This window comes from Pocillopora verrucosa, chromosome 1 (assembly GCF_036669915.1).
Source record: "Pocillopora verrucosa isolate sample1 chromosome 1, ASM3666991v2, whole genome shotgun sequence".
Classification (NCBI taxonomy): domain Eukaryota; kingdom Metazoa; phylum Cnidaria; class Anthozoa; order Scleractinia; family Pocilloporidae; genus Pocillopora; species Pocillopora verrucosa.
In genome coordinates, this window is record NC_089312.1 from 23,072,607 (window position 1) to 23,094,690 (window position 22,084).

The 22,084-nt window shown below is 38.2% G+C and overlaps 2 protein-coding genes and 2 pseudogenes across 2 annotated transcripts; 2 read left to right on the forward strand and 2 right to left on the reverse strand.

Moving 5' to 3' along the window:
- Positions 1 to 1,968: 1,968 nt before the first annotated feature.
- Positions 1,969 to 3,088, reverse strand: LOC131796653 (histamine H2 receptor-like). Its single transcript, XM_066173673.1, has one exon. It carries the CDS (start codon positions 2,854 to 2,856, stop codon positions 2,002 to 2,004), a length of 855 nt encoding a protein of 284 aa, XP_066029770.1. The 5' UTR covers positions 2,857 to 3,088; the 3' UTR covers positions 1,969 to 2,001.
- Positions 3,089 to 6,253: 3,165 nt separating this feature from the next.
- On the reverse strand, positions 6,254 to 12,864 carry LOC131796856 (adenosine receptor A2b-like; annotated as a pseudogene).
- LOC131796727 (proprotein convertase subtilisin/kexin type 5-like) lies at positions 11,966 to 14,738 on the forward strand (annotated as a pseudogene).
- A 1,627-nt stretch (positions 14,739 to 16,365) lies between these two features.
- LOC131796854 (major surface trophozoite antigen 11) lies at positions 16,366 to 20,792 on the forward strand. The gene is made up of 6 exons (XM_059114462.2): positions 16,366 to 16,568; positions 17,580 to 17,747; positions 18,683 to 18,862; positions 19,012 to 19,116; positions 19,398 to 19,577; positions 20,084 to 20,792. Exons 1-6 carry the CDS (start codon positions 16,445 to 16,447, stop codon positions 20,149 to 20,151), a joined length of 825 nt encoding a protein of 274 aa, XP_058970445.2. The 5' UTR covers positions 16,366 to 16,444; the 3' UTR covers positions 20,152 to 20,792.
- The last annotated feature ends 1,292 nt before the right edge of the window (positions 20,793 to 22,084 follow it).

Consider the following 22,084-nt stretch of genomic DNA (forward strand, 5'->3'; position numbering starts at 1 on the left):
ATATTCAACCTGCATATGAGATGCATTCCAGGAAGGCATTTATGCCGAAATGACGTTTCATGCAATATTCCGACGAGCCTAAAGGCGCATACGTAGGAGTGTAATTCAAGTTAGGAGTGTTGAGAGAAAAATGGCCGAACATGACGGTTCTAATGAAATAGGTAAACAATTTTTCACCAATCCATCCAACATTCCAGCTACAGAAATAGTCACCAAAGTCTAGTCGGCAATAAGAGTGCTTGACTCAAAGCAAGCAGACACCGTAAGACGAACTGTAAACGGTATCCTTCAACAGGCCAAACCACCCAAGCCCAACATCACGAAGGATATGCAAAAGGCCTTTAAGAATCTAAAACAACACGACACTATCACTATTCTGCCAGCAGAAAAGGCTGCGCTAGTGTATCCTAGACACAGACACTTACCATGACAAAATGTATAAAATAATAAAAGTACTTCTACTGAAGTTTGGCAGACGTAATTAATTTGAACAACAATGAGTGCATGTCTAACAACATAATCAATCACAATGAGATAAAAACGTTCGGAAAAAATTTCTTAAATACGCATGATTCATACACGAAAAATCTTGCTGGATAAGTTCTTCCTTTGACAAGTTAAAACGGTTCAATAACGTAAAAACGATTTACTTATAATCCGAACTTGATTCGAGTGTAAAAGCTTCACTGATTAAAAAAACTAAATTTATAACTCTCTCAAAAGCCCACCGGCGGCTTTCCAAGGAAATTTTTTGGTTATCAGAGATCACCTGGCTTCGTGAGACCTTACTGAATTTGTGTTGTAGGGTATTGTTGACAAAATCTTCCTAGGACAAAACGACAAGTAAGCGGCAAATCATCCAAGGAACGAATGTGGAAGGTGTTTTTAACCGCATATCGGTTGTCCAACTTGATAGTTCAAAGTCTTAGAAATGCAGTTCACAGCACAAAAAATTTTAAGCGAACCATTTCGTTCAATTGCTTTTCCTTCTTTGAGTCCAAGAAAAAAACAAATCATCGTAAGGTAACTAAAATTATCGTACTCACGTTTGCGAACGACAAAAGCCATACGGCGTTAATGGTGTTTCACCGGCTTTGCATTGTATACTCCACCGCTTGACCATTCATAAAGTCTGAAAATAAACACGTTCTGCATACTCCAAATTAACGGTTCACGTATCATCATCTGTTTGACTCAGTATCTCCCTTTCTTCATTTTAAGTAAGACCATAATGTTTGATTCAAGATTTAATAATGATACCGAAGAGATAAATTTGGTGCTAGTCCAGTCTTAAAGGTTTAGGATTAACTCAGTAATTCAAAATTTGGTTGTTTATCATGCAGGATAGAACTATCGCTTCCAATAAACCAGCTGATCTCAACAGACATCAACATTAGAACTCATTTGCAATTTATTCCGGAATAGTACTAATTTTCTTCATTCGCAGCATATACATACTCTGCCAGGCGCATCTCAGAAAGTCAATTTTTTAAATTTTTTATTCTAAGTCCTCCTTGTACTTTTAAAAACATGCGCAAATTTAGGCCAAAATTTTTGCACCTGTTGAATTTTAACTTAGCATGGAGAGATAACTAGCTCATTACTCTAACTTCCATGTTCTTGCTCAGTCTTATTCCTTAGGAAAATTTAAACGCATCTCATTAAAGTTAGCTTTTTCAACAAAGTAGAATTACTCATTTTTCAAACGAACGACCTGATCTCAATTGACATTGAGATCTAGTTTGAGATCTCTAGACCTTATTCATTTGCATTTTATGCCCAGCGATGAAACTTTATATCAATAAAACACAAGTATAACATTTCATTTTGAGCTTTACTCAATAATTTGAATCCTAAAACTATATAGCTTGTTTCCTGCTTATAAACGTAAATTTCTATAATAGGGAATGCTTGCATTACGTTATGATCGATCCTAGTAGAAAGCTATCTATTGGGAAAAAATCCAGAGTCATTAAGTTATTCAATATTGTTTCTCTTCTTTCAGATCACACAGCGAATGCTTCGTTTTACCTCCTCCTTTATGTCCCTCTTGAACAGAGCGTAAGCAACAGGGTTGATGGCAGAGTTTAAAACGAGAAGAGGTGTTTTAAATTCTTCATCATTACACGATTTTTTGCCCTTCAGGATGGAAACAAGAAAACATTGCAAGGCAATTATGACAACTATAATAAATAGGCCAATAACAATGGCCATCAATTTCACAGCAGACTTCTCCCCGCTTTTGAACAAAAATCGACCATTAAAGCGGAGTTGTTTTGCTAGAATGCGGGCAGCTCGTTTGTGTTTATAAACCACATCTAACATTGAACCAAACCAAAAGATAAGACCACAGCACGGCAGGAACTCGAAGAAAATCATCATTATCCAATAATTCATTAAGAAAAGAGAACTTTTGTCGTTAAAAGCTAGCCATGTTAGAACGAAGGGGAAAATAACAAAAATTGAAAGTACCCAAGAGAGAAAAATCATCTGAGAAACACGTTTGCGCGTCATGAATGTTAAGTACTTGAGAGGCTTCACAACAGCTATGTAGCGATCCAGGACTAAACTGCACAAGTTTGTTACAGACGCATACGCAAAAAGCCACCTTTTTAATTCCACGGCCCTGTTTTCTTTAAAAGCGCCGGGGCTGCATCCAGTTGTCTTCTCGCAGACGAAAAGTGGGAGAAAAGCAACCAGCCCAACACAGAAATCCGCCACTGCAAGAGAAACGACAAATACGTTGGTTTTGGTTCGAAGCCGCCGTCTTCTGCAAACAAGGAAGACGATAAATACATTTCCAGCTATGGTTAAGATGGAAAGAGACCAACCGAGAATCCAAAACCAGGTTTCCATTTTGTTATCGCAAAAAATTGTTTTATTCCAGTGATAACCATCTGAGGAAGGATCACAATCCTTGAATCCGCCTTTAGAAAATTAACAGCATTGACGTTTTTGATGCTTTAATTTTGTTTGGGGATTTATCACCTACACCAGAGATAAAGTAACTGTCAAAGAACATTGACATATCCTTTTCCCCCAGAGTAAATTTCCGCCTTGAAGGATGAATACGTTAACTGGGCGAAACATTGACCTAGGCGCTCTTTGCAAATACTAAAACACTGTGAATAGGTATGGATTCCAAAGTATACTTGAGTTCTGCTAACGATTGTTAAGAAATAGCTAAAAGCCAAATAAGGGGCAGCGTTCCCCTTCCATCTTTCTTTCAATTAAAATCAAATGTAATTTTTGTTATAAACTCGTCTTAAAGAATGTTAGCGCTTGTTGATCAGTCGTAGTTCAACATATTCCTCGTTACTGTAAAAAAGAAACTCTATAATGTTTCCATTATTTTCTTTTGAATGCACTTAATTTAGCGTTCTTCCTTGCCCTCGCCCCCGGCAAAAAAATCTCTAAAGGTATGCATGTTTGCTGTCTCTGCCGGTTGCGATCGAGTCATGCACCACGAAGTGTATACTCTCTCTTGTGAATGAGCGCTGTGGTAGGTAAAATGTTTAAAAATGAAAAGATCGTGTTCATGATGTTTATACGGCGCAACACATTCAAGGATACTCTTGATTGAGAGGTTTACATTTAGCTTTTAGTGATCAGCTGGCTTAAACGATTTCAATTTCAAAACTGACTCTAATTTTAAGAAAAGTTCCGCTTTACATACAAAATAAACTCAGAATTCCGACCAGTATCAGGTATAGACAAGAGCCCATTAACTACTCTTGGTTTGTTTGAAAACATCGCCAAAAAGAGTCAATCATATAACTGGGCTGGGCAGTATTTTTAAGCAAACACGTCGGTCACTACCTCAAGCCGATAAATAACTTATGAATCCTCTCTTTTCTCTCTATCAAATCACTTTGGTTGACAGAAAAATATTGGTTTCAGAATGAATTTGTATAAACAATAGTGTCATTACGTTGGTTGACAAGCGACCTAAAAACCTTCTGCAATTAATTTTAATCGTTCACAAAAAGTACCCAGAAAGTTGGAACGTGAGGTATTTGGTTACAGTTGAACTGAACGATGGAACTTTCATTCATTTAATATCTGAATTTTCTCGAGCAATTTGTTCATAGTTAAAGAGCGAGCGAAGTTTTAATTTAAGTTCCACAACAAATATACGCTCCTGGTGAGTCTTTCCAATTCCGTTCAATTTGGACATTTGTACCTTAAATTGCACAACAGAAATTGAAGGAATTTTTTGAGAAAAGGCCGCATTACATTCCCTTGTGTCTCGTTGGAGTGTGCCGTTCGAATTTAGTTTTTGTGAAGGAAAGATCAGAGTTAAACACGCCATTACAGCAAACAAACGAGCAAACTCTCACAACTTCAAAATAAAAAGATTGAATTTACTCACAATTAATTTCCTCGCCGTTTACTTAATGAACAGAGGTAAATCTTCGTACATGAATGAATCGTCGATGAGAGTGAATAATAGTTTCCGTTAGATCATTAACTGATTTTGAAGAAAACATTGTCGTGACAGTCCTTGCCAAACTAGTTCTGTTGGTTTTCAAATGTTCCTTCGCCTTTCTTTTTCTTGCGCGCTCTCTAATTGACAGGTGTCAGATTGTGACAGATACTTGTAAAAATAATGTTTCAAAGTTTGTTTGGAAGCCTTTTAAATCACCTTTATCGTTACGGAAATGAAAATGTTTCGCTGAGGCATCTCTCTTAAATTTGCATCACCTCTATTTTAACTACCATTTACCCACTCAAAAATTGTTCAGTTTATGGAAGATCTCGCCGTATTTACGGCCATAAATCATTCGGGTTCTTTCGGAAAGAATTTCGTCAAGTTTAAAAACAATAAATATGTTATTTACCGGCTAAGGGTCGGTCCGTATGGTGAAAAACTGTGACTTCGGTCTTGAAAATGCTGCCCTCGGCCTACGGCCTCGGGCAGTATTTTCAAGACCTCGGTCACAGTTTTTCACCATACGGACCTCCCAGCCGGCAAATAACATATATGTCTCAAAAGTGCAATTTTACTCAGCTGCTTCCCATCAATCCTTCAATCTGGTTTATATATAATTGCATATAGCAACAAGTTATCATCAGTCGCATTCGGTTAAAACACGTATTTCCACCACTTTCAAACGTAGTGTTCGGTCACATTGTAGTGAGTTACTCGTAAAATTATAGTTATGAGCTTGGTGATAAAATATTTCGTAAAATTTGATGCGACAACATTAATCACAACGTTTTTAGTCTCTACCAAACGAGGCAAAACATCTTCACCTACATAAGTGTTTTTCGATTTGTTCTGCCTTCTATGCTGCATTTTCCTTTGAAAACTCGTACGTTTTGGTGCATTTTCACCAATCTTCCGCTTACAGTCAACCGACAATACTTGACTTATTTCTTCGACATCGTTTATAAAAGCCTCCTTCTTCATCCATCCACGCGAGAAACGAAACGTTTCAAAAGTGGTGCATGCATTTTAAAAACACTTCACTGAATCTTTTTTCAAAAATCAACCTTTGAATCCGCGTTTTTGGGTGTTTAATTGGGGATGATAAGCAAAATGTAAAGCAAAAAGTTTATGTTATCGAAGGTCATGTAAACTCGCTAGTGTGGATGGGGCCCTTATAAAACTGAGTTTCTCTCTATGTCTAAGAAATTTTAAACTCCCAAGATCTCATTAGTAATTCTCGTTATTGTCTGTTATACAATTCTTATGATGTTAGTTCTGAGAATTTGGTATTGAATCAACTAATACTCTTCTAGCTGATATTTTTCTTTAAAAGGTTGAAAGAAAACATGGGTAAAGCTCAAATGAAATAACAGTCAGTGAAAAGAAAATAACAAAGGTAAGTGACAAATTATAATTAAACCATACCATTGTTACTATCACAACAAAAACGATGAGTAACACCCGTGAGAGGTAAGTCATTTGAACGACGTGGCATCTCTTCATTACAGTCAAGTACTTAACGGTTTCACGACAGCCATGTAGCGATCCAGGACCACGTTGCACAAGTTCACTCAAAATCTATTTTTTTAAATATTTACTCTAAGTCCTTGCACTTTTAAAAACACCACAGAAGCATTACTCATTTTGACAAAACAACCTAATCTACTTAAATCTAATAAAACTAATAAACAACCTCCAAGTAGTAAACGTAATTAATTATAACTCCTAATTTGCAATTCATCATGACAGGTACATGACTGAACACTGAATCACTGACTCACTGACAGACTGACTTGCAAAACTATAAAATGAAATAGACCGGCAAAATTTGACAAAAGTAACCTTAACAGTTAAAAATAAAACGAAAGGAACGAGAATAAGTAAAAATTGATGAGATTAAGAGGATCCTTTGTTATTGTTATGATCTACTCTTGTCATCATGCACACACCATAAGCAAATTATTAATTATAATTTCATATTTAGGTTATAGGCTGTTAACTCGATCGTGAAACAAACATTAAAAGTTCAAGACAAATTCTGGTTGAGTAAGAGTTTATTCAAGTTATGCTGCTCTGGCATTGTAGTTGCGCAAGATAAAAAAAATTGTTTTCATAAATTGGATCACTGTGATGTTTCTTTTTACAAATGACGCAGCAAATATACCGTTTTATCGCCATGTTTATGTCTCTCTTGAAGACGGCATAAGCGAAGGGGTTAATAACGGAGTTTAATACAAGAAGGGGAATTTTATATTCTTTATCATCACACGGTTTTCCGTCTTTCAAAATGTGTATGAAGCTACATCGTATAGCGAATGAGAAGGCTAAAAGGAATATACCAATAACAATTGCCATTATTTTCACGGCAGCCTTTTCCTTGATTCTGAACAAAAATCTTTGGTTAAAGCGGAGTTGGTTTGCTAAGATGCGGGCGGCTCTTTCGTGCTTATAAACAATATAATACATTGATCCAAAGCAGAACATTAACACACAAGACGGCAAGATTTCTAAAAATACCATTAAAATTGAGATGAGCACTTTAAACAATACAATCTCTTCTAAAACAAGCCAGTTTAGTAAAAACGCCAAGAGAACGCAACTGGAATGGTCCAAGACATGAAAATCATCTGAAAAACGCTTCTGCGTGTCATAAAAGTCAAGTAACTTAACGGCCTCACAATAGCAATGTAGCGATCCAGGACTAAATTGTACAAGTTTGTCACAGACGCATACATAAACAGCCACCTGAAATAATCCACCCCGCTGGCTATGAAGGCCGTAGGGTCGCATCCAATTATCTCCTCGCAGACGAAAAGCGGCGGAAAAGCACTCCAGCCGGCACAGAAGTCCGCCACTGCGAGAAAAACGACAAACGCATTGGTTTTGCAAATAAGGAAAATAATAAAGCCATTTCCAGTCAAGGTCAGGATGGAAAGAGACCAGCCAAGAATCCCAAACCACGTTTCCATTTTGTGGTCTTCAGCTGGCCAGCTCTATACAAATGAAAGCTGAGAGCATAACGGTTTGGGTTTGGAACTAAGACTACAATTCCATATGCAACCACAAAACATTTGAAAACACTTCGGTGATTTTATGATGTCGTCTCCCTCAAACACATCGCAGTTGACAAATCAGCCTGAAATCCGGCCGCACTTACAGTTAAGTTAACAGCCTCTTATCCTCCTATGAAGTCAATGAATTAAAGGAAGGTAACTGATCACAAGAGAGGCACCCACGGGAGACTCATTCTAGTACCCTTCTATTCTAATTGATGAAAATCGCACGATGTCCGTGGTGATATGAACCTTTTCCATAAGCAGTAAGAAACTAATTATTAAAGATAGCTAAATAAGGATTTTGACAACCAATATCTGACAACTTGAGCACGTTGTCAGGTCTCCTTTTGTTGTCTTATAATAAAACGTAATAATATGCAGACATCTTGCAAAAACGCCGTCAGAAATAAAAATTGTAAGCAGTAGTGATGAAGTGATGCTAACTTTAACTGATCTCGATTTGAATGAAAACATCGCTAAAAAAAAGTCAATTCCATAACAAAACGCCAATGCCTAGCGAACAAAGGCGCCCGATATTTTCGGATTTCGGTTGTTTCTATATCTTTGTAGTTGGTACTATAACCTTGCTTCTCGTCTAAATAAGTGTAATTTCATAGTATTTTCGCTGAATGCTCAAAAGTCTCAAAAATCAATTTACTCAGCCGCAATTCTTCATTCTGGTTTAACTTTCAAAAAATACCATATCATCTATTTTTAGCGAGCCATACTGTCCAACTTTTATTTTATAGATAGCGAAAGTTCTATTTTTGCCTTTCCACAATCAAAAATATCTGACAGCTAGTAAATCACCCGCTACATTCTTCGATATGAAGTGAAATCTATTTGTTCTCACCTGCCTTCTATTCTGCATTTTTATTTGAAAACTCCCGCGTTTTCATGCATTTTCACCAATCTTCTCCTTAAAATCAATCAAAGCCTCCTTCTCCAACTGTCCACACAGGAAACGAAACGTTTCAAAAGTGGTGCATTTTCAAAACACTCCACCTCCGAAACCTTTTTCAAAATTTACTTTTGAATCTGCGTTTTAGGATGTTTAAGTGGGGATGATAGGCAAAATACAAAGCAAAAAGTATATGTCATCTAACGTCAGGTAAACACGCTAGTGTGGATGGGGCCCTTATAAAACTGAGTTTCTCTCTATATCGAAGAACTCCCTTAATTCCCAAGATATCATTAGTAATTCTCGTTATTGTCCGCCATACAATTCTTATGATGTTAGTTCTGAGAATTTGGTATTGAATCAACTAATTATCCCCTAGCTGATATTTTTCTTTTATTTTCATCACCTGTCTGTTTGATATTGTATTGATTTAGTATAACCAGAAATTTTGTCTCTGTCACTCATGGGAGTTAAAAAGGTTTAAGAAAGTGTAAGCGACAGGGTTAAAGGTAGACTTTAAAACGAAACCATTTTGTTTATACGGAAGAACAGAAAGAAGTGCCTCATTTTCAACAATCAAACCTTGGTTACATCGTAAAGAAAATCCGAAACACGGGAGAAACACTCCTATATAACAGTTGTCATTAACTTTAAAGCAGACTTTTTCTGGTATCTTAACGGAACAACGATGGTTAAAGTGTAGTTGATTTACTAATTTTGGGGCAGCTTGGTTATGTTTATAAAAAACACCTAACATCGATATATAGCAGAAGGTTAAGAGAAAACATGGGTAAAGCTTAAATAAAATAACAGTTTGTGAAAAGAAAATGACACAGGTAAGTGACAAATTATAAATAAACCATACCGTTGTTACTGCCACAACAAAAACGACGGGTAAGACACGAGAGAGACAAATCATTTGAACGACGCGGCATCTTTTCATCACAGTCAAGTATTAAACGGTTTCGCGACAGCCATGTAGCGATTCAGGAGTACGTTGCACAAGTTCACAGAAGAAGAGTAAAGGAACGAACGCCTTAAAAATTGTTCCTTGTTCAAGCAGATGAAAGTCATTTACCGTCTTTCACACGAATGTCGAGGGAACAACACTCAGCCCAACAAAGAAATCCGCCAATGCAAGAGAAACGACAAACGCGTTGGCTTTGGTTTGAAGCCACCGTCTGCTGCAAACATGGAAGATAATAAATCCATTTCTGCGGACAAATTTATGGAAATTTAAGTGCAAAAGTAAGCAGCTGTCGTCGTTCCTTTCTGCTTCACGACATGTATTACAAATGGAATGGCAATGATCTTATTCAGAAAAAAGAAAGCCAGTAAGCCAAAAGCCATATGACACACGTGTTTTAAATTTAATGCAATGCACTCAATAAATGATATTCTGTGCAATAATCTGTTTTTCCTGTTGTTTTGGATAGCCCGTTAATCTTTTTATGTGTAAGAGGGAGCGTGGAGCGAAAGCAAGCAAGTTTACAAGGTCAACTGCACTTGGATTAAGTGAGAGTGGGTATGATCATGCGATAAAATGCTAAACTGGATATTCAGCTAAAGTATCGAATTTTGAACTCACGTATCGAGTACTGTATTCTCTTCACATGAAATACGTGGTGGCCTGTCGAGCAGGTTTTCATAGTGCTGCACCCGGCTGAAACAAGGAGAACTCATCACAGATTGCACCATGAAGATTTTCCTGTCATTCTTGATACCTATTGTTGTTGTTGATGAAGTCATTTTTAGGATCCAAAGAACACGGAAGAGGCCAAAGGTTGTATTGAACGAAAAACCATTAGGTAACAAGCCAAGTTACCAGCCCCCGTTCCTTTTCTGTGCACTATTATAACAACACAATCTTCAAAAGGAATGAACTGGATTCAATGTCTATTTGCTTCGTGACACGAGTACATCAGCAATCGATCAGATTCCTTGCACTTCGCTTGCACAATAGAGCACCAATAATTCTAACTTCCTTAACAGCTGCTTGAAACAAATTAATAATACTCTTAAAAACGTAATGAGCAAAGAGGTAAGACAGGCGAGAGCGTTATCTGCTCTCAACCACTAAATTATTTTAAGCAGTTACGATAAAACTGATCTTAGTACTCCAACACAACGGGGAAACAATTTATCGGTGAGAAACGCAACGGAGAAGATTTGGTTTAAGGAAAATAACTGGCTTTTACGTGCACGCAGTGTCTATTTGACCTTTGTTCTACAGGAAATATACATGTGGGACAAAGAAAATAAGAGCGTTTGCTCGCACGTTAGAGAGTAATTTGTTCAGTCGCTGAGACTTACACAAGCACCTAGTACTTTATCTATTCGTTTCCCCTCTCCGGACTAAAAATTTATTCAAAGCAAAATACACCAGCGAAGAAAGGGCACTCGAAGAAAAGCCGGAATCACTCTGTGATTCATGACGTTGGTCGAATACTTACAATTTCAGTCAATCATCTTCCTGTTAATTAGTTGGCGAAAGTCCACACTTCAAATGAATAAGTAAAAAGATAGGCAAGATAACACCAGATAAACAAAGAACACTATATAAGCTCGTCTTTGAGGCAGCCTTCAGTCTTAAAGGTAACTAGCCTTCGTGTAGCCGTACCCTCCCCCCAATTCTCATGGTAAAACGGAGGCGAGGAAACGTCTATGTTTCCTCACTTCCGTTTCACCATAGGGGGCAGGATACGGCTACACGTAGGCTATAAGATAACGTGCGACCATGCATGTTGAAGAACAGAGTACAGTACCGCTACAATAATCTTAGTCCCCCTCCCTCCCCTCTCTCAGGTGATGCCAAACTTGCGTGTTTTTCTCTTTGAGGGAGGATGGCGAAGATGTTTACCATACTAGTTTGTGTGGTGATTATGAGTTCGAACAGAGACAGAAAAGGCTAGAGTGGGTGTATCTTATAAATTTCTCTGGAAATCGTGCGATCCCGTAGGTGGAAAGGACGATGATAGGACTGGGGAAGGAATTGTGAAAAAGTGCGATAAGTCAAATCACTGACGCAGCTCTAAATGAGCGGAAATCCGTCTTTATCGCGACATCTTCCTGATGCTCATGATTTCCACAGTGTCTATCAGCACGCGTTGGGCATGTGATGTTGCTCAATCTGCAAACGTATGAATTTTAGTTTTAATAGGGTCATTCCCTACAGAATTACGAGACAATTGATATTTGAGCTCTTTGGTTTATTTGTGTTCACCAGACGCGGGCATCTAAGTAGAAACATCTGTCCAAGGTATTGTGTTAGTTTAATCTCTTGGTTTTCTACATAATATCACTCGTTACCTATTGCAGTTCTATAGATACAGGGTAAAGCAGTAAGGAATAAAAATGTGAAGATGGAGAAATAGAAAAGATTGTCGAGGAAAGCAAAAATATGGATAAATTTTTCAGGGACGAGAGCTTATTAAAAACTCTTTTCCGGGGCTTCTCCTCTTCCTACCAATTTGAGCAGGAGTAGAGATCGCGGTTGAGCTCGCTGCAGGTCATTTGCAATAGATTACGGGAAATGACTGATGAATTCCTTTTTATCAACTTTATTTTAGCCTCAACATGCTTCCCAACGAAGTGCAAGAAATTCGTACTGATCAGATTCACGTGACCGTGGTCTTGTCAGGGCACATACGCCTGCTGAAGGCAATGTCCCCCTGGTCTTCGGAACGTCAAAGAAACATGCGTAGAACAACGAGATTAACCTGAAATAACCACTGAAAATGATCAACACAAGCTATAATGTAACTGGAAACAAGCAGGATTGAACATCTATTCAAATGCACCTTTAAGCGATAAGCCTAGTGACTGCGTCATAAAACGTCCCACAATTTCTTTCGTTGACTGTTCGTCATGAAGTCGCTTAATTTTTTTGTGTGGCTCATTCATTCCATCAAGTGTCCTATCTCGTGGTCCCAGGTCCTAGCGATATTGAAATGTACATCATTGCTATAGAAATAGTTATATCATAGTTATAAAAGGCTATAGACCTCGATTGATTTTTTCTTTTTTTTTTCCCAGATTGCCCCCAAAACTGCGAGAAATGGTCAAACAGATTTTCTTGTTGTGCATGTGACAATGGATATGCACCGTTAAAAAGATTTAACATGTCGCGCTGCGTCCAAAATTGCCCTAGAGGATGCAAAAAAATAGCATAACGCGAAGAAGGGAACCAGTGCGTGAAAGGTAAGCTTTCAAACCTACGCGTGTTTCAATTCCAGCTAAAATCAGATAGTTACGGAAAGTTTCGGTTTGCTGTTACTTTTCTTAACCCTTTGACTCCCAGGGTCTTATTAGTAATTCTCCTTACTGCATGCTTTGCAATTCCTATGATGTCAGTTCGGGGAATTTGGTATTGGATCAATTAACAATCCCTCAATTGATATTTTTATTCACTTTCACACTTACATTAAATCTATTTCTTTGTCAAACAAGGCGTACTCAACGTCCCGAGTGTATATGTAGCTACCAATTTGTATTTATTCACAAAATAATCCACCTCATAACTGCTTTTCCCTCTTTTAAGCGTGCTCCCTAAATTGCAAGACGTGCCAAAACAAATTATCTTGCTCCGTATGCGAAATGGTTATTCTGTGTTCCGAGGCTTTGCTAGTCTGGGGAAAGGTCGCTGTCTTTCAAACTGCCCAAATGGATATAAAAAAGAGATGAACCCCGCAGGTGGATACAAAAAACTGATGTTGGAAGTGGAGCTTTTTTACCTTTATCCTTTTTGGATTATTTGATTTCTTTACCGCATGAACCCAATTTTTTAAAATTTTTTTTTTTATAATGTCCCTCGGCTGGACGTTTTTCAATGTTCCTTATCTTGTCGCCCTCAGAAATAACTTCCAGTAGCTTATTTATTACTCGATGAAACAATCAGTAAGTGCTGTTAGATTCCGAATCCTTAACGATCCTCTGATCTTCGGAAAAAGGTCACCGCGTTGAGATAAGAATTAATCATATAGAATCATTGCGTTCAATTTTCAGGGTGCATATCAAATTGCAATAAATGCCGAAACAGATTTTTCCTGCGCTGTGTGTAAAAATGGATATTCGCTTTTTAGCTTACGGTGATTGATCGCTGTGTAAAGAAGTGTCCAAAGGGTTACAAACCTGAGGGGAGCCTTCCAAATGGATTCATCGCTTCCGAACTAGCCAATCAGTGCGCGTAAAAAGTATTATTCACCTGTGTGGTATATACTAAAGCATATTATTGTTAATATATTAACATTATCATCATCGGTATTATTATCATTATTTTTATAATTATTGTTATTTAAGGGTAGAATGTCGCCTTTAATGGAACTTAGTTGACTTAAGTTTAGTTAGGAGAAGGGACCCAACAACTTATGGTTGCTTGAAGGGAGTACAAAATGCAAATCACCCCAAAGTGCCTCTTACCTCTATTGGGTATCACAGCGGTTCTGTCATTTGGTGACTTGGCAAGGAGACCAAGAACGAAACATTCGAGAGGTGAAATCAAGCCCCTATCATTAGGGGCTAAAGGCGTCTAAATGATATACATTCTCCTAGAGCTTTATTATATCAGGGTAATTTGGTATTATCAATCGAGTTGATAACGTAAATTGGCCAAAAGACAAACGTCAGCGAAACGTCAGCTTTATAACTCTTGTAATTACAAGAGTTACAAAGCTGGCGTTTGGAGCGTTAGCCCTTCACCATTTGCTCTTTTTACGTTGGCCAATTTACGTTATTAACTCAGTTGAAATTACCAAATTACCCTGTTATACTCTTACCTTGTTACAGAACTTACCCATTTCATTATATCAGTCAGAACTTTTCAGCCATCTGGGTAAGTCTCATTTGGTCAGGGAGACCCAATTATTGACAACGACCTTAACTCTCTCAGTACTGGCCTTTGGTTACTTTTAACATGTTTAATACATATCAGTTGTGACTGTAACAACCGAGCCCACCACTGAGCCGCCTTCCGAGCCAGAGCTGACAGAAACCATAGTACCCCCGACCGAATTCAGCTGTTCAACTGATCCCGGACCGTCCATCACGCCTGAACTACCTTTTTAGGATTAATAATAATAATAATAATAATAATAATAATAATAATACAGTATTTATATAGTGCTATTTCTATTGCTATTCAATAGCGCTTAGCAACTAACAACTAAAGTTCCTACCACCAATTCTGACTCGTCGACTACCTTCGAAACATTCAGCACCCCGGAATCCACCTCCTCCGAGCTGAGTACCGACCACTACACCTGAACCAACCAATAACGCTTGACCTTACATTTGCTCTTATTCGATGGGGATTATCTCATATTAATTTACTCCGTGAAGACCTCTACTGCTAACGTGTAAGCTATTTTGTTGTTGTTTTTTTTTTTCAATTTGTATACTTAGTTTTGTTTGTATTGAGAAGATTTTGGAAACACAGTATTTAAAATTACTATTTTGAAAAAAGCTTTAGCGAGTTATCCATTTCTAGGTTTACTACATAAGAGGAACCTACCAATGGATAACTCGCAAAAATGGGTTCTTTTCAACATAGTTACGTTAGTGTATTTGACTGTATTCTTTTATTCCTAAAAGCGGTCGTAAATATTCCCATACAAACTCCTATAATTTCGCCATGACTCTTATTTCGCAAAACGACCATCTCACAGCTGGAGCGTGGGCCGCCTGTGCAGTTAACCGTAAAAACCAGAGCCCCTATAACTGTGCGGTGCGTGTTTACTAACATTTACAAAGTGAATTGTCAAACAAAGTTTTCACGACACGTTGTGACCTTGATTCTATAAGCCTCCCAGAGTGACATAAACAGAACCTTCTTGAAGCGAGTCCTCACTCCAAATCATACGACCAAAGTCTAAAAATATTTTTATCTTTCTCGTTTGTCTAAAAAAATAAAAGGAGTGGGAGCAGACAATTTGATAGTCTGGCAATTTGATACTAGAGAAGTATGTGGAAAGGAAATACTCTATGTCTAAAACCGTCATGTTTGTTCTAAAAACAACTGCTAATCGATTTTCATTTCATCAAGAATGTACTGAGCCACCTTGTGGATGGAAAATGAATGTCTCTTCTCAAATAGCTCAAAAAATCTTTTCATTACTGAATTGATATAGAGGATCGGAGATTGTAATCTCTGCTTGAGAGGTTCATGCGGTCCTTTTCCACATCAAATACGTCAACCCCTGTTGACACTGTCAGTTTTGTTTTCATCTTGTTGCTTTATATTCTTCCCTCGTTTTCATACGACACTTCGTATACATAAGAGACGGACTTTGCGAGTTTTACAACTTCTTTCCAGTTATGTGTAATCAACGATTCACCATGAAAATATAGGCAGCCAGGCGTTTGGTATTTGTGAACAGACTGAAAACGTCGCACAATAATGACGTACTGGGCATGTGATCACTTCGGGATGATCGCCAAATCAGAGATAATGAGTAATTATTGGAGATTGCGTCGAAGATAAAAAAAGCCGACAGATGAGTCGTTAGCTGAACAACACCCACGCAAATAATAAAATGCGTTCGATTTATCATATGGATAAGGGAAAGAAATGAAGGACAAGAATAAATACGGTTGTTCGTTTTCCTTCGCTTGTGTCCTCACAGCTTCAATTTCAATAAGCTACCGTGAGATTTCACAATTCCGAAGGTAGTTTTAGTTGAGTCCGGAAATCGCAACAAATCAAACAGTTAATCAGTCTAGTTTGGGATGATTTCTGAGATGTTACGAAAGTCTCTTTGCACTTATTTTATGCCAAAACATGAAAAGGGTCCGACAACCTTTAAAATCTGAAAATCATTATTCACTCAATAGGAAAAATCTGTCAAATCGTGTCTTTTGAGGAACTAATGGGTATGCAAAACTTTGACCTTCAGCTTAATGTATGACTGATAATAACCATGACAGATATGACACCAGCTTTCCTCTTGTATTGTTCTCTAGAACAAAGCCGGTTTGTCTAAGGTTTGGCAGGTCGAGGCGGTGAAATTCCGTAGACACGCCAGAATCATTACCAGTTTGGTGCGTTTAGAGGCTTTCATCATGAGGAAGGTGTTTTTGGTTCTGTTAGGCATCGCCATCGTCCTGCTTGCTTCAGCTGAGGGTAGGAAAAGTCGTAAGCGGGGAGGAAAAGGTAAAGGAAGTTTGTCTCGGCCAGACAAAAAAGGTGAGTGCGATTCATCGAAAATTTAAATGACGCATAAAAGCTTATTGTACCAATTTGAGAGGAAGAAACACGCTCAACCTCTGTCAATATAAAGTTTGGTAAATTTTATCCTGAGTGTTTTGTCTATAGGTTATTACTGAGAGCCAAAGCTAAATTCAGCAGCAATTGCGTTGGTGCTTAAGGAATAATTTCGGATGTGGGGTTCTAAAGATCTTACCGTATGTACATTATACACGCGGATTTTGGATTTTGACCGTTCTATGCTTTGTTGATCATTTTCCCGACCAAAGCTGCAATGGCTAGCCTCCAAATCTTGTACTGAAATTAGAAATAACACCCGATACATGAAGGGTTTCGGATTTGCGGTTAGCTCAGGCGTTTAGCCACGCAGAGAGCGAAAAGAATAGGAAATTATTTTCTCCCTTGAACAAAGCGAAACCTCATGGAACAAAAGCTGAGAGAGAGAGGGAGTGAGGGGGAGAGAGAGAAGCAAAATTAGATTACAGAATAAAATGAGCGTTTTGACCTTGTGAACCGAACTACTCAGCTCGATGCGCAGTTAAGACCCTCTTGGTAAACTTTACCGGCGCCATGGTTAATCTTGGTGTTTTTACGTCTAGTTAACCTTGAAATCCGATGTTCTTCTATGGATTTCTCCGTTTCTTTAAGTTGCGTTGCGCTTGAAGTTTCTTAAGCAATTTACATTTGCCCACCTCGCAAATTTTCTAAGTCTTTCAGTCAAAGGCAGGGACTACGGATGGTCAACAAATGTATCACATGATGCGCTGATTAACTCTTCATTATGACTGTATTGCATAACTTAACCAGCGACACTGCAAAGAGTCAGACAATGGGGCTTTTTTCTATTCATTTGGTGTTGTGGTCCGTGTCATATATAGGTTTCATTGTTCAAATTAGATCTTTTACTAGTTGATTCTTCATAGTTGCACCTCAATCATTGGTTTTGTCTTCTAATTTGTGGTCTGTTTGTGACATCTCATACTCAACTAGCATGTGTCAAAAACTGCATCAGTTGCAACCGCGAAGGAACCTGCCTCGAGTGCGATGATGGATTCGCCAAAGTCACCTTCACGAAACGATCCAAAACAGTATGTGTTCCTTGCAACAAACGAGGAAAAAAGACTGCTTTGAATCCAGATATGTCCAAATGCCCTCCAGGTGAGCGAGGTTGTTTCAGTTGGTCAGCGGCTTTGTGCTGTCAAAGTTGATAATAATATTAATAATGGTAATAATTTTGAGGTATTGAAGAATCGAAAGAAAATCGTCCCCACCAAGTGGCGCCTTTTGGACTCGTACGGAATGCCAACGAGGAAAAGCAAAGGAGGCTTTGGCTTATGCAGCCACAAGAGCTTGTTATATCACAGGCAGCCCAAGCTCCAGCTGTGAGATGATCATCTTGCGCAATAACAGTCATGGCGGAATTATATTTCTGTATAATTTGTATGGGAATGTTTTCGACCGCTTTAAGGAATTAAAAAGTATACTTGCACAGCGTATCACCTATTATCTGACCGCTTACTTTGATTAAAAAAAAAACCATTTTAGCGAGTTGTCCATTTCGAGGTTTTCCACGTACATGAGAAAAGGGCTTTTCTAATCTCTTCGCTTATTTATTTATTTTAATTCCTTAAAGCGATTAAATATTCCCATACAAACTCTTATAATTCCGCCATGACTGCTATTGCGCAAGATGATCATCTCACAGCTCGAGCTTGGGGCCGCCTGTGGCTATCATCGTTTCTGGGTGGAGATGCCCCATTGTTTTTACTGGAAGTTAGTGTCATTACACCGCTGACCAATAGAAGGATTTCGGTGGTCTTACTAAGGGATAAACTAGAGATTCTCCTTTGCAGTGGCCTTATGCGCAACTCCCCAAAGAAGGAATGCAAAGAAGACCACTCTAACGACCCTAACTCGGTTTTCACGCAGTTTTTCGCGCCTCCATTTATCGCTCTGCCCTTTGTTTCCTTTTTAGCGGACTAAGAGAGCAACAAAAAGAGGCTGCTCTCATTCCAACCTCTCCCAAGCGTCCTCTAACTTTCATGGAAAAAAGTCAGAGATGTGTATATTGATTCGTATTTCCCAAATTTTAGTACCTACGTCAGATCCTTCGCTGAGCTGTCCGAAAAAGTGCTCCAGTTGCAACAATGGAGTGTGCCTTGTTTGCGAAAGGAGTTTCGCTTTAGTTACTGGACGTAAGAATAAAACAGCTTGTATTCCCTGTGCTACTGGGAGAAACGGTAAAAGGATTGACAAATCACAGTGTGACTCAGGTAATTCCCCGTTGTACAATTGTGCGCTTGATCCTGTGGTTATACTCTGTTTGGGCCATGAGAGCTCTGCATAGCTCTGATATGGTATGAAAGAAAGATTTATCTAACTCCTGAAATCTTCGATATACGCTATTTTTTAATCTTTTCAGGAAGTTGTGGGAAAAAATGTCAAACATGCACAAATGGAACGTGTACAAAATGTGCAAACGGGTTTGAACTGCACCGAGACAAGAATATGTGCAAAAAGATAAAAGGTAAGTTTAAGATCGCTGTTCTTATTGAAAACTTGTGCTCAACGAAATGTAGTCCTTCACGATGTAAGTTATCTCTGTCTTTTAGCATCAGTTCATGTCACATTCTGACCTTTTACCTTCAGTGTTTCGAAATTTCCTTTAGCGCCTACTCTTCCGTGGTTATTCATGGATTTAAGAAACTGGCCATACTCTTCCTTTCCACGAAGAGTAGCAATGTAACGCATAATTGAATGACATTTTGTTCGATCTCTTCCATCTTTACTTTTATTATTTATTTACAGATTGTGGACATGGCTGTAAGACTTGCGTTTCAGGAGTATGTTCCGAGTGCAACGAGGGCCTGGTTTTCGACGGCAAATCAAGACGCTGCGTGAAAGCTTGTTCACGAGCAGACCCCAACAATAAAGCGCAAGCCTGTGAGGGAAAACGTAAAGGAAAGAAACGAAAAAAGAACGGGAAAGGCAAGTTGACTGCACTAACTTATAAGAACGTTGAACAGAACACCTGCTCAAGGCAGGATTTCTCAACCTTTTTAGCTCTTTCATCGGTAACTTTTTCGCTCCTTATCAATTTTTTTTTAGATTAAATCACTCTTTGTATTCCACTTCTCCTGGATTTGACGTAAATATTTTCTGAGCGATCGCGAACATTTCGTTGAGTTCGAGTGCACGCCTAATTATTTGGTCGGTTGAACACTAAAATATTCAGAATAAAAGGTAGTTCTTGAAACTGAGGAATTTCAGCATTCTTTACCGATCAGAAAGTTGCTTATAATTCGAAGTTTTCAACAGGTTTTAAACTCAATTTTGTTTCTATTGTTTTCACACATAACACACAATGAAATTGTAAATGACAATAATCATTGATCATCTGTTTATAATTTCATGTCCTTTGTTCTCAAAATGTAACACTACGAGTCCTGGGCTCAAAGCAAACACTGAGTGGTATTTTCTTGTCTGTTAAACAGGAGGCAAAGGAAAACCAAACCGAAAGACGCCACCGAACCCAACACAGCCCACAGCTGAGCCGCACTAATATACAAGCTAACGTCAAAAAATAACCGTAATTACTCAACTGACCAAGTGTAAACTCAGCGTAACCGAGTACTGCTAGTGTGGACAGGCTATCATTTGAGGATAAGAAAACTGCGTATTTTCAAACACTCGATCACTGAAAACCCTTTCTCTTTTAATTCAACTCCTTCTGTAGTGTATAATTAGACTATAGTGGTGGGGCATCTTTTATATTCCACAAGGATAGTCCAAAAAAATCGGCAAATATATCAAAACCCACCAAGTGTGTGTGCTATTCAGTTACCACACTATTATTTCTCATTTCATCTTGACGACATCCTGTCCACACGCTACCTTCTATTACCTTTTCAAACATGTAATCATTGATCAAATCTTACATTTATATTTTACACTGTGTAGAGGGTTGCATTCAGGCGTTTGAGAACAAAAGTTGGAACAATTTGTTCAATATAGCCTTTTACAGTTTTTTTTCTCTGAAACTTTGTAGAATTTTATGCTTGAGTGCCTTACGCATCTCGTTTAAGTATGAATATAGAACTGACGATGATATACAGAGTCTATTTACAGAGTACAGAGTATGAATATAGTTCGGGGCTGTCTCAAGTATTATGTGCTTTTTAATAAAGCTTTTTATAAATTTTCCACAGTTTGTTCGTTTTCTCTTTCGCAAATTTTGGGAGGACTCGTAAATTCACCCGTGTTGAAATCTATAACATCCTAACACTTAAAACGAGTCTACAAGAACGCACTTTTGAACGGTTGAACTCACTTACTTGTGTTTGTAGAGATATAAGAAGAAGCAAAGAGGAAATTTTATTTTTTACTTCAAGGGCAGTTTATGTGGTGTGGGACACAGTTACCATTATAATTCATTTCTGCGAAGACCCTTATCTACTTTAGGGACTCACTGAGAGACACTAAATAGGGAAAGGGACGCGTTTTGGACCAGGACAAAATTTACCTTCCATATTTGTGTCCACTCTCATTTTAGCTGAAAGCAAACAAGCACTAAAATGGAAAAAAAGGTGTAAGAATTACTGAATTTGTACGACGATCAGTGATAGTCAATCAGAGGAAACTTCTGAATCGAAGTTGTGGGGTATACTCTACTCTCAACCGTCAAATCCTTTTGTTATTGTTTCTTTCACTTTTTATTCTTGTGGCCCTTTTAGTGAACCCTATGAGCGATCAGCCTCTAATTTCTCCTTACAATATCAACCCCTGAGTCAAATACTAAGGTCAGGAGAAAAAAGGAAGTGATCACCAACTGAAAAAACTCTTGACTAATTCTCCTTAGAAAATGTATAGATCAGGCCCCGGCTGTTCGAAGGTTGGGTAACGCTATCTGCTGGATAAATCTCTACCTGGTGGATAGTGTGGTATGTTTTACCATCATTTATCAGCTGGATAGCGATTTATACTTTGGATAACCTTATCCGACCTTTATAAAACTGGGCCCAGGGTAATAAGATACAGAAGGTAACAAGACATATTTATTTCTTCCAGGAATTACTTAACTATGTTCTACCTCGTTGAAAATCACCTTCAGTCCGTCCAAAAAGAAACCTATTAATTGCCATAACATTGTTCTCCCTCGCAACATTTACCTTTGATTTTTCTAACGAGTCCAACGACAAAGTTGGCCAGCTGGGAAAGAAGGTGTATTGAGGAGACATTTTCCCTGTCTTTCCATGTACCTTCATCTTTTCGTGAAAGATACAATCAGTACGCGTGTTTAGGATCTCCTCGGATATGAACAACCAGCTGTGGTAGCAGCCAACGTACCTTTCCCATATCTGTGAAAAGGGCATCGTCAACTCGAATTCAACGAAGATTATTAAAATTAACCTTCTACCATGTGGAATCATTTTTAACAGTATACAACAATCTCGCCATCAATGAATGGGCCTGTAATCGCTGCTTGACCAGTTACA

Bases quoted from the DNA above. Each gene is read 5' to 3' on its own strand.
- LOC131796653 (XM_066173673.1), bottom strand. From the start codon at position 2,856: ATGGAAACCTGGTTTTGGATTCTCGGTTGGTCTCTTTCCATCTTAACC.
- LOC131796854 (XM_059114462.2), top strand. From the start codon at position 16,445: ATGAGGAAGGTGTTTTTGGTTCTGTTAGGCATCGCCATCGTCCTGCTT. The intron at 18,863-19,011 runs GTAATTCCCCGT...TAATCTTTTCAG, and splicing joins CAAATCACAGTGTGACTCAG to GAAGTTGTGGGAAAAAATGT. The intron at 19,578-20,083 runs GCAAGTTGACTG...TCTGTTAAACAG, and splicing joins ACGAAAAAAGAACGGGAAAG to GAGGCAAAGGAAAACCAAAC.